At 42.5% G+C, this 12,080-nt stretch overlaps 1 protein-coding gene across 1 annotated transcript in view; it reads right to left on the bottom strand.

Moving 5' to 3' along the window:
• Window positions 1-12,080, bottom strand: part of LOC124619466 (39S ribosomal protein L39, mitochondrial) — a 75,700-nt gene that overhangs the window by 56,665 nt on the left and 6,955 nt on the right. Inside the window, exon 2 of the mRNA XM_047145866.1 lies at window positions 4,005-4,199. Within this exon, the coding sequence (XP_047001822.1) occupies window positions 4,005-4,199 (195 nt within the window). The remainder of the gene's footprint in view (window positions 1-4,004; window positions 4,200-12,080) is intronic.

Raw genomic sequence — 12,080 nt, 5'->3', positions numbered from 1 at the left:
GCTATTGTTGACAAGAATCATGTTATTCACGTTATCGTGCAGTAGACTGACAATGTTTATGTACTTTACAGGACAGCCTATTTTAGCTAAGATCTTCCACAATGCATCTCCCTTGACTGAGTCAAAATCCTTGCCAAGGCCTATAAATGCCTTGCACTTTTCCTGCATTTGTCTGTTATAGAAAATCATATCTATGGTGCTGTGATAGGTCAAAATCCACACTGTGTTTCAGGAAAACAATTTTTAGCAAGAGGTATCAGGTGGCTGGATAGAAATCGAGCAAGTATTTTTTCAACTGTAGAGAGAAGGCATATTCCACTGTAATTACCACAGCCAGTTCCGTCACTTTTTTTGAAGATAGTAACTATCAGTGCATCTCTGAAATTAGGAGGCATGGTTTCAGTGCTCCACATTTTGATAATGAGAATTAGCACATGTTCAGCAAGGATACGTCCACTTTCCAACACCCAGCAAAATATGAGCATACTTAATATCAGAACATCTTTATGATTGGACTAAAGAGTTAGCCAATAGAACACAGCGTGTCATTCTTAGCAGAGAGAAATCTTCTTATATAAAAGGATCTTTGGGCATATTTTAAGGAACAGTGGCAGGGCAATTAATGCTCACAGACTCATAGTGTACATAAATGACCTAGTCAAGTGGATAACAAAGGTAGCTGAAAAAGCAGTTTGTAGATGATGCTGCTTATATGGAGATTTTGCAACTGAAATTGTACTTTATCCATTTGAACAGACACACAGTCTGTGAACAAAGCCTGCTGAATGTGTGACCCAGTAGAAATCTTCATGTATTTCACTAGAGTTTTCTAATTTGCAAGTCTACATATACAGCAGCAGCAGCAGCCACAAACTGCTCTTTCAGCTTCCAATGTTGTCCACTTTGCTAGGTCATTTATGTACACTGTGAGTATTAATTGCCTTATAACATTTTCTTGCAGTATTCCCAAAGATCATTTTATGTAAGAAGACTCTTCTCTGCTAAGAATGTCTTGCTGTGTTCTATTGGCTAGAAACTCTTTGGTCCATTCACAAAGGTGGCCTGATATTAAGTATGCTCATATTTTGTTGGATATTGGACACTGGAAGGAGAATGTATCCTCACTGAACATGTACCAATTCTCATTATCAAAATATGGAGCACTGAAACAATGACCTACATAAGTCATGCTACATTGGCATGTGATCTGATAGACCCTGGGTTTCCATAGTCTGAGGTCATCCTTGGCACTACCACGCAGTGCCTATGTTTTAGCTGGTCAACAAAAGAGAGTCCTCATTTGATGTTTCCTAAGAATACAACCTATCTTTTCAGATAATGTGCCACAAAATGTAATAAATTCAATGGCCACATTCTCCTGTGGTTCCTCTTCTGCTTCCACTAGCTATACAGTCAGTGTAGGGCGTAGGGCTCTCCAAATTTGCCACTCTGTGTATCTGTTTTTCCAGAACACCATCCTCAGATCTTCAAGTTCTTGGTTGAGGCTCTCATTGTCAGAAATGGTGCAAACCCTAGATAACAATTCTCTGTCTGTCCATCTTTTCACAGACGGTTGGCTGTTCAGTACAGAATGTCAAATCATACACTTTTCAGCCATCTAAATTTCCAAATTGCTATTTTATTGGGCTACTAGTTTCAGCGATATATTCTGGCATCTTAATGCCCCCTGCCAACTCACGTGGTGTTTGAAGTGAACGCTATCTCAGAAATCTATAATACCAGTCTTTGAATGCTGGCCCCTACTTTGATTGGACCAAAGGTGGGAATTTTCCAACACATTGGTCAAGGGGCCTGAATATATCGCCAAAACTGGTAGCACAATAAAATAACAATTTAGAAATTTAGACAGCTGAAAGGTGTTTAATTTGATGTACTCTTTGTACCAATGTTTTGAGCATGTCATTCCTCTGAATCTCAGCTGTGTGCACGTAAGTATAAGTCAATGTGCATCTTCTTACAGTACACATCATGGCTCAAAGAGCAGTTTGCTCATCATTTTACTGGTACATCCAGGTTGTTCTGATATTGGAATTGAGATGTACAAGAAAAACATTCAGGTCATCTCTTCCATGTGGCTACATGACTGTGTCAACATACCAGAAGAAACAGTTAGGGTGCCATTTGGCAGATTCCAGAGCTTCATTCTCGAAATGTTCCACTTACACGCTGGCAACAACTGGCGAAAGTGGGCTCCCCATGGCTACCCCTTTCATCTGATCACAGTAATCAACATTGAAAAGAAATAACATTAACATCAAAGTTGTGCCTAAAAAGGATGGTCATCTGTATGTCAAATTTCTGGCCAATAAGTTCCTAAGATTCTTGTAAAGGCACTCTGGTGAAAAGAGAGACAAAGTCAAAGCTCAAAAGGGTGTTAGAATCATTGAGCCTAAAGTTGTTAAGGGGACCAACAAAATCCACAGAGTTGAGAATATGATGTGAACATTTTCTGACATAAGGACTAAACGCAGGCTTCAGGTAGCCTATTTAGCAAGTGAGTACATCTGGATGCCAATGTTGCTAACAGTGGGGCATAGAGGGGCCCCATTTTTGTGAACCTTTGGAAGCCATAAAATCTCAGTGTACAGATGCTCTCAGTCTTAGTTTCTTAACTACATCTACGTCTACATACATACTCTGCAATCCACCATACGGTGTGTGGCGGAGGGTACCTCGTACCACAACTAGCATCTTCTCTCCCTATTCCACTCCCAAACAGAACGGGGGAAAAATGACTGCCTATATGCCTCTGTACGAGCCCTAATCTCTCTTATCTTATCTTTGTGGTCTTTCCGCGAAATATAAGTTGGCGGCGGTAAAATTGTACTGCAGTCCGCCTCAAATGCTGGTTCTCTAAATTTCCTCAGTAGCGATTCACGAAAAGAATGCCTCCTTTCCTCCAGAGACTCCCACCAGAGTTCCTGAAGCATTTCCATAACACCCGCGTGATGATCAAACCTACCAGTAACAAATCTAGCAGCCCACCTCTGAATTGCTTCTATGTCCTCCCTCAATCCGACCTGATAGGGATCCCAAATGCTCGAGCACTACTCAAGAATAGGTCATATTCGTTTTTTATAAGCGGTCTCCTTTACAGATAAACCACATCTTCCCAAAATTCTACCAATGAACCAAAGATGACTATCCGCCTTCCCCACAACTGCCATTACATGCTTGTCCCACTTCATATCGCTCTGCAGTGCTACGCCCAAATATTTAATCGATGTGACTGTGTCAAGCGCTACACTACTAAAGGAGTATTCAAACATTACGGGATTCTTTTTCCTATTCATCTACATTAATTTACATTTATCTATATTTAGCTGCCATTCTTTACACCAATCACAAATCCTGTCCAAGTCATCTTGTATCCTCCCACAGTCACTCAACGATGACTCCTTCTTGTACACCACAACGTCATCAGCAAACAGCCTCACAATCTACCCTATCCAAAAGATCATTTATGTAGATAGAAAACAACAGCGGACCTACCACACTTCCCTGGGGCACTCCAGAGTCACTTCATTGCACAAAGCCGGAATCTTTGAGAAGCACCATGGTCTTTTGTATTCCTTATCAGAATAAGTTGGGCCAAAAATTGGCTTTTCCAAATGTTGCGACCTCACACCTAAATGGTATGTTACTGTAGAGTCACCAGGAATCCACAACATTTCATATTACTGTTGGGACATTCACATTGGAGTGCATTTACATTTACTGCAGAGACAGACTTGTATAAACTGCACTTCAACACCTTAAATGCAAATCAGTACAAGCAACAAGAAAAGCCAGGATCCATGAATGAATATTATTTTTATATCCAGAAGTGGCCTTATAACAACATACAACTCTAATAAGATGATGTTACATGCCATACACTTTTAAAGGGCGAAAGTGAGGGGACACGATTAATATGTGGGCTGAATAGGTATACAAACGATAGTCAGGCCACAATACCAATAATATTTGGTCAACAAACTTACGTTCAGCACAGTTAAATGGAGTTGATATTCCTTTGTTCATGACAAGGGTTGCATCAGCAGGAGTTCCAATATACTGAACTTCAATTTTCTCAATACGCCCAACAGCTGATTTCTGCCTTTTTTTCTCATCACTAAATAGCTTACTTCTCCTCTTCCTTGTTACAGCAGTGTCCTCAGTTGAGCAAGCCAATCCACCTGAAACAAACATTTTTGTTGCTCTTAATTACATCAAACAATATTTGTCCTGCGATACACAATTTTATGACTGGAAAGATCAGACCTGTGTTTTTGAGAAAGGAATAATGAGTACTATACAAGCTCCATCAATGCCAAGTGCTATGCTGTGGTAGGGATACTTTCCAACATCAAGTTGATACATGCAATCAATGGTTAAGGAGTAAGTTTCTGATTACTGGAAAACAAGACTATCTTTTTCACGGCACAATCCGAAGGATTCATTTTAAAAATCATCAGTTTTTTGGTGCTATCCTCATTTTTTGATATTAACTTAATCTTGTTATTTTTGCATATTTTCCATTTCGAACGGCTTCAAAATCTTTGTTACATATTCTAATGTTTGTTTTCACACTATAAATCTGCTTTCACTTTCAGTGCAGAGTTAACTCTTTCTATATGCTTCAGAACATGCCCTACTACCCTGCCAGTTCTTCTTGTATTTATTTATTTATTTTTAAGATGTCGTTCCTCATCTAATATTTCTAGTATGTTTTCATTTCCTACATTACCAGTCGACTTAATTTTTAGTACCCTGTCAACTTAATTTTTAGTAGCCTACCCTTCTACAGCATAGTACTATGAACACTATTTGTTTCTTTTTGAATGTTTTTCCAGTGCTCCTGATTTATTCACATACAATGGCATACTACTGACTGTTTTAGAAACGTTCTCTTCAATTTGGCTACAAGCTCCTTTTTTTTTTTTTTTTTTTTTTTTTTTCCTTCCTCCATGGAAGAATTCTTTTGTGGAGGAACGCTATCCTCATCTGTATAAACATACTCCTTGTTCTGGTCATATTACATGCTGATAATCTGCTCATTCTTTAACTATCCACAATCACTAATTACAGCAGTAAGCAACATACAATTTCAAGTAGGTGTATGAATATATTCAACAAAATTTTAACATCAAAGAAAAATTTCTCAGATCCCACAAAAAAAAACTATTTTGGAAATTTTAAGATCTGCTTTCAAGGTATATTTTTTTCAGGATCCTGCACATTTCTCTTAAAGGGACTGTGAAGAAAAAATTATACAAATAACAATGAGTACAGATGCTTAAAAGCAGTCTTTCTTTCTTCACTCCATCTGTAATTGAAATTCCAAGAAAACTAAACAGAGGATTAATACAAACTAACCTGTCATAAACTTTACACTGATATATACAGTGCCTATTTAGGTGTTTGATTACATGAGGCTTTTAATTTTTTTTGGGGGGGGGGAGGGGGGGGGGGGAGGGTGGGAATACATCAGTAAGTTCAGCCAACCTTATATTGACTCAATCTACACCAAACAATCTCTGATGCAACAATGCAACAGTACTTCCTTTTATGAATGCAATTTAAGAGATGAGGTACATCAACTGTGATGATGAAAGGATTGCTTGGTTACACAATGCCATGCTCTTTAGTGCCCCCACTAAGAGATGATGAGATGAGTGTGATTATAATAGCTTAAAGTGAAAAATTTATACTGAAATAAAAATAAAATAGTAAGCTTAAAGTTCATTTCCAACATTGGGAAGGAGCAGTTATATACAACATCATTGGTGGAACTAAATTTCCAACCACCACTCACAAAACAATTCCTTGGTGTTGGCAAGCTGGATTTTGACTATCGAGGGCAGTACTCAGACAAAATGTCCACCACTGTCGGGTCTATGTCCCTTAGTTTGAGCTGGAGATTTCCATTTCTCATTACAACAATAACAAGGCTTCTCTTACATCTGTTCCACACAGTTATGCCATTCCTGGGTTCGTTTATAGTGTTCAAGAACTATCCTCATGATCTATGTTTACTCTCCTCCATAATTTGGGGGCATCTGGTCTATGCTACCCAAAAGGCTTCGAGCTCATCTGCTGCTCATCAACATTAGAACCTAAGGAAAGCCAGAGACCTGTCTCTTTTAGCAAAGCAATACCCTTCACTCTACCAGGAACCAGACTACAGTATCTTCAAAGTTGGCCAGAGGCTGTGGAATGGTTGCTTCAGTGACATGGGGTATCATGTTTGTGATATGATCCACCCACTCCAGGATGCTGTCATGCCATTCAAACACAGCAAGCTGGCTGTACAGCATCTAGTTTGCCATACCGAGCACCCTTCCTGATGGTTTACTTTTGGACATTGTTCTGTCCTGCAGGCAATGAGCGATCTGGAACTAGTCACTAGAACATAAATCATGGGCCATTTCCCAACATGTAGCGTGTGCTAGGCTGGGAGAGCACATCAAAAGATCAATGGCAGATAATGACCCGTATGAGTGTTGAAGTTTATGCTCTGCCTCATATGCAGAAGACAAAGCTCCTCTGTCACTACAAAGTTCTCAAATGCTGTACCCCAAGAACAGGTGGCACTGAGACCTACAGCACATCATGTGTATCGGACTCCCCATCTTCATAGGAGAAGTGGGAGCGGCAGCTGAGTGACAAGGTTGGTGAAAGCCTGCTGATAAAGTTTTTGATAAGAGGGCAGGTAGAGGTAAAAAATAGTGATACTGTATTGCACATATTTTGTAGCGGCTAGTGCTTGGACATTGGTACCAAGGAGGAGAGGAGAGGAGAGGGGTGATATGTACCATCAACAAAGATGGTCACTCAAACACCTTTAGCTCTCACCCCACTAAGATCATCCTTTCTGTGGGGGCAATGTTCACTTAGCACAGGGGTGGTGGAACCATTGAAATGTGCTTCACGTAAGGACAAGCATAATGGTCTTTCCAGTACTGAAAGTTTCAGTTTCTCCACATGACTCAGAATCTATTTAAGTTCAACTGCAGTACGGGAACCACTTTATAAGTAAGGTACTTCTTTCCCCCGTCTTTGTGCTGGGGCAGGAATTCTGTGACAGGCAGAGGTTTATGTGAGGGGATGGATGGGTGCCTTAGGCAGACTTCATATTCCATAGTCGCCAAGGTGGAATCATTTGAACCATTAAAAAGAACTATGTCTGCACTTTCTGATGCTTTAAAACCAATTTCTTCTGTGTTTAAAACTTTCCCTTTTATTTTTCTGTTGGAGAAGACTTCAGAGGTACTTTCATGGCAATGGCACTGCTTTCTAGTTTAAATGAATCTGCCTGTTGGTGCACTAGAAGCTCCACAGCATCAGTGACCATAGTGTTTTCTAATTGTCTGGAAGGATTGTAGGTTTTGAGAAATAGTTCTTTTGCAACTGCACTTACAAATGCAAGTGTTTGCACTGGCACTGTTTATCTGCTGTAGTGCACTGACCATATTTGACCAGAAATGTGCAAACTAGGAAGAGTAGATTGCAGCAGCACCAGCTTCATGCAAGTGCAGACATTATGCCTTATGAGATATAAACAGCAATTGCTACGCTGCAAGGCAAGACGGCCTGGCAAGATGTAGAAACAGTTGACATAGCAGTGCCTAAGCAGAAGAAGGTGGAAGCCTTTCCTCATTGGCAGCCATGGAAATGTTTAATCTACATGTCACAAGACATAGCAAAGTCCAAGGAGGTGCAGGCCGAAAGCATACAAACATCTACCCATTTTGTACTAAAGTCACTTGTGTTAGTATTGCAGCTCTAACCACCACAAGGACTGTGACACTTGGGGTACCATCTAGAATGCTGTTCGAGGACTACAGTTTGACTCTACATCAGGGCAGCCTGTCCTGAGATCACAAAGTGCAGAGTTGTGACCACATTGGGCCCACTCAGATCTGGGAAGCAGCACACCAGCCATCACTGGCAGAAGTAGTTGCATAACAGGCCTCCACTCGGCCTACACTGTGCTCTGTCCAAATCACACACAAGGTCACAGAATGCTGCAGCCACACAGCTGGCACCTGTAACGAATCATGGTAGGTAGCCGCAATAAAGTGTTTTGGAATTCTTGGCTGTCTGACTTGTGCCATAAGGTGCCCACTTGCACCTCTCTGACTACAGACCTCTTCACTGCTGTCAGAAGTGGGATGCCATGCTGATGTGCATGTAGCTGTCATATTAGCAGTTCGGTACAAGGAAATTGACATGTCAACTGGATTGCAAATTGTACGGGCAGCGTTTTCTACTGATGTCAGGTGTTATAGGTGTGGACAGACAGGGCATGTGTGGAAGCAATGTCACCAGCCATGGGACAGTGGAAGAAAGGGCAGATGTCAGCGTCATAGTAACGGTAGTTTCCAGCGTAATAATAATGGTAGTTTCAGGGGTATGGGGCTGGGAAAGAAGCAGACAAAAAGACCCAAGGGAATCCAAAGTCCACATACAGTCATTTCCAGTAAGATTAGATGCTACAAAGTCATATGCAAAGGTGGATTTTGTGGTCACAGGGATAGTAGGGCAAAAGAACTGCAAGATACTGTTGGACACAGGGTCACATGTGTCAGTTGCCAGTGGTGATCTGCTGGAACATAAACAGTGGAACACACCATGGTGCAGACTGTGTAGAATGGGGAAAGAGATGTCACAATTTTGGGATTGCCAGACATACATTTTTGCCTGGGTATATTTCAGTTTCAACAATGTGTAGAGACTGTGCCACATATGGACTTAGATTTCTTGCATCACCTGACCTTTGACAACATGTTGTGGAGGTTGACAGGAAAATTTTTCAGTTGGGTGGAACTGCTGCCCATGTAGCAATACTGCGGGGTGCTTGTACCATGCATGATGATCAATTTAAACTGCAAGCAATCACACTGACTCAATTCAGACAATTGTGTACCTAAGGGTATCGGGAAATTGGTCCGGGTTAACGTTAAGTCCAACTTACCAGTAGGGATGTCGTGTGTGGTGGAACAGATGGAAGGAAATAAAGTATTCGATAAGGCCAGTTGCTGAGAGAAAAGAAGTGCTGTAGATGTACAAGAGATAAATTGTGGTAACATATTTTTGTGGATACTTTTAGTGTCAAGGAAATAAGGTTAAGAAAGCAGTTGGTGATCACTAACACAGATATCCTGGAGGAAGAAGAATGGGACACAAGGGTTGTTGGCCACAGACAATCAACAAACACCACTTAAACTGCATTACAGGGGAAGTTGAAGCATCTAAAGGGAAGGGATAAGGAATGGCTGGAAGAGGTCCTGTTGGAATTTAAGAATTTGTTTTTTTCTGAGAGGGCTATTGCCAGCATTGGTTATTATGCAGCACTGAATACCAACAGGAAATGAATCACCTGCTTACTGCAAACCATATAGTCCTGGGCTACCTGCAGCCGATTCTGGAAGAATTTTCTTATCAGCAGGTGACAGATAAAATTACTGAGGAAAGTAAGAGCCCTTGGGGGGGGGGGGGGGGGGCAGAAATTATCATCATGCCCAAGAAATCAGCAGATGAATCATTGAAATTTAGATTTTGTTGTAATTATCGACATCTGAATGCTATACTGTAACAGACAGCTGTCCTTAGCCGAACATTACAGAAATCATAGATTATTTAAGCTTGTGCAAGTATTTTTCACCACGGACTTAAGGACTGGCAAGCATCAGCTAGAAGTCACTCCGGAGGACCAACCAAAAACAGAATTTTCTTTGCCATGGAATCATTATCAACACAGGAGGAAGCCTTTCAAATTAAAGAACACACCTGCAATATTCCAGAAGTCATTGGACAGAATTCTCAGAGGACTGAAACCATGTCAGTTACTGGTGTATGTTGTCAATGTACACTCCTGGAAATTGAAATAAGAACACCGTGAATTCATTGTCCCAGGAAGGGGAAACTTTATTGACACATTCCTGGGGTCAGATACATCACATGATCACACTGACAGAACCACAGGCACATAGACACAGGCAACAGAGCATGCACAATGTCGGCACTAGTACAGTGTATATCCACCTTTCGCAGCAATGCAGGCTGCTATTCTCCCATGGAGACGATCGTAGAGATGCTGGATGTAGTCCTGTGGAACGGCTTGCCATGCCATTTCCACCTGGCGCCTCAGTTGGACCAGCGTTCGTGCTGGACGTGCAGACCGCGTGAGACGACGCTTCATCCAGTCCCAAACATGCTCAATGGGGGACAGATCCGGAGATCTTGCTGGACAGGGTAGTTGACTTACACCTTCTAGAGCACGTTGGGTGGCACGGGATACATGCGGACGTGCATTGTCCTGTTGGAACAGCAAGTTCCCTTGCCGGTCTAGGAATGGTAGTACGATGGGTTCGATGACGGTTTGGATGTACTGTGCACTATTCAGTGTCCCCTCGACGATCACCAGTGGTGTACGGCCAGTGTAGGAGATCGCTCCCCACACCATGATGCCGGGTGTTGGCCCTGTGTGCCTCGGTCGTATGCAGTCCTGATTGTGGCGCTCACCTGCACGGCGCCAAACACACATACGACCATCATTGGCACCAAGGCAGAAGCGACTCTCATCGCTGAAGACGACACATCTCCATTCGTCCCTCCATTCACGCCTGTCGCGACACCACTGGAGGCGGGCTGCACGATGTTGGGGCGTGAGCGGAAGACGGCCTAACAGTGTGCAGGACCGTAGCCCAGCTTCATGGAGACGGTTGCGAATGGTCCTCGCCGATACCCCAGGAGCAACAGTGACCCTAATTTGCTGGGAAGTGGCGGTGCGGTCCCCTGCGGCACTGCGTAGGATCCTACGGTCTTGGCGTGCATCCGTGCGTCGCTGCGGTCCGGTCCCAGGTCGACGGGCACGTGCACCTTCCGCCGACCACTGGCGACAACATCGATGTACTGTGGAGACCTCACGCCCCACGTCCACCCGGCCTCCCGCATGCCCACTATACGCCCTCGCTCAAAGTCCGTCAACTGCACATACGGTTCACGTCCACGCTGTCGCGGCATGCTACCAGTGTTAAAGACTGCGATGGAGCTCCGTATCCCACGGCAAACTGGCCGACACTGACGGCGGCGGTGCACAAATGCTGCGCAGCTAGCGCCATTCGACGGCCAACACCGCGGTTCCTGGTGTGTCCGCTGTGCCGTGCGTGTGATCATTGCTTGTACAGCCCTCTCACAGTGTCCGGAGCAAGTATGGTGGGTCTGACACACCGGTGTCAATGTGTTCTTTTTTCCATTTCCAGGAGTGTACATAAAGATATATTGCTACTTACCGAAAGATCAGACATTAAGTTGTAGACAGGCACAATTAAAAGACACTTTCACAAGACACTTACACAAGGCTTTCAGCTATAGCCCTCATCAGGAAAAGAAAGAGACAAACACACCATTCATTCACACAATCAAGCACACATCATGCACACGACTGCCAACTCCAGCAGCTAGGACCAAAAATGGTGTATTTCAATGACGTAAGTGTCTTTGCAAGTGATATGGAACAGTACATACAACACCTAAAGGAAGTACTCTGCCATGAATTTAACGATAAGTACAGAGAGGTGTAATTTTTTGTTAGAAGAGATGGCATACTTTGGTCTCATAATTGGCAAGGATGTGGTTAAGACAGCACCCATGGCCAGTTAAAGCTATGAGTGAATTTTCAGTGCCTGAATCAGTGAAGGATCTACAATCATTTCTTGGAGCTGTGAATTATTACAGAAGATTCGTAAAGGGAATTGTGTGTATTGCCAGAACACTGATGCAAATGCTGAAGAAAGGCTCAAAATTTGTTTGACAGAGGATTGTCAACGTGCTTTTGAGAAACTGAAGGAAGTTTTGACATCAAATCCAATCTTAGTGTTTACAAATTTCAATAAAGAATTCACTCTGGCACATGATGCATCCAGCCATGTACTTGGTTCTGTGTTATCTCAAGAAATAAAGGCCATGGGGCACCCAGTAACCTATACATCAAGACAAATAAACTCAGCAGAGAAGGATTACTTCACGGTCGAAAAAGAAACATTGAACCTTATCTATGGAATCACCAACTT

Source organism: Schistocerca americana, chromosome 6 (assembly GCF_021461395.2).
Source record: "Schistocerca americana isolate TAMUIC-IGC-003095 chromosome 6, iqSchAmer2.1, whole genome shotgun sequence".
Lineage (NCBI taxonomy): Eukaryota > Metazoa > Arthropoda > Insecta > Orthoptera > Acrididae > Schistocerca > Schistocerca americana.
This window is presented reverse-complemented; position numbering and strand designations above follow the sequence as displayed.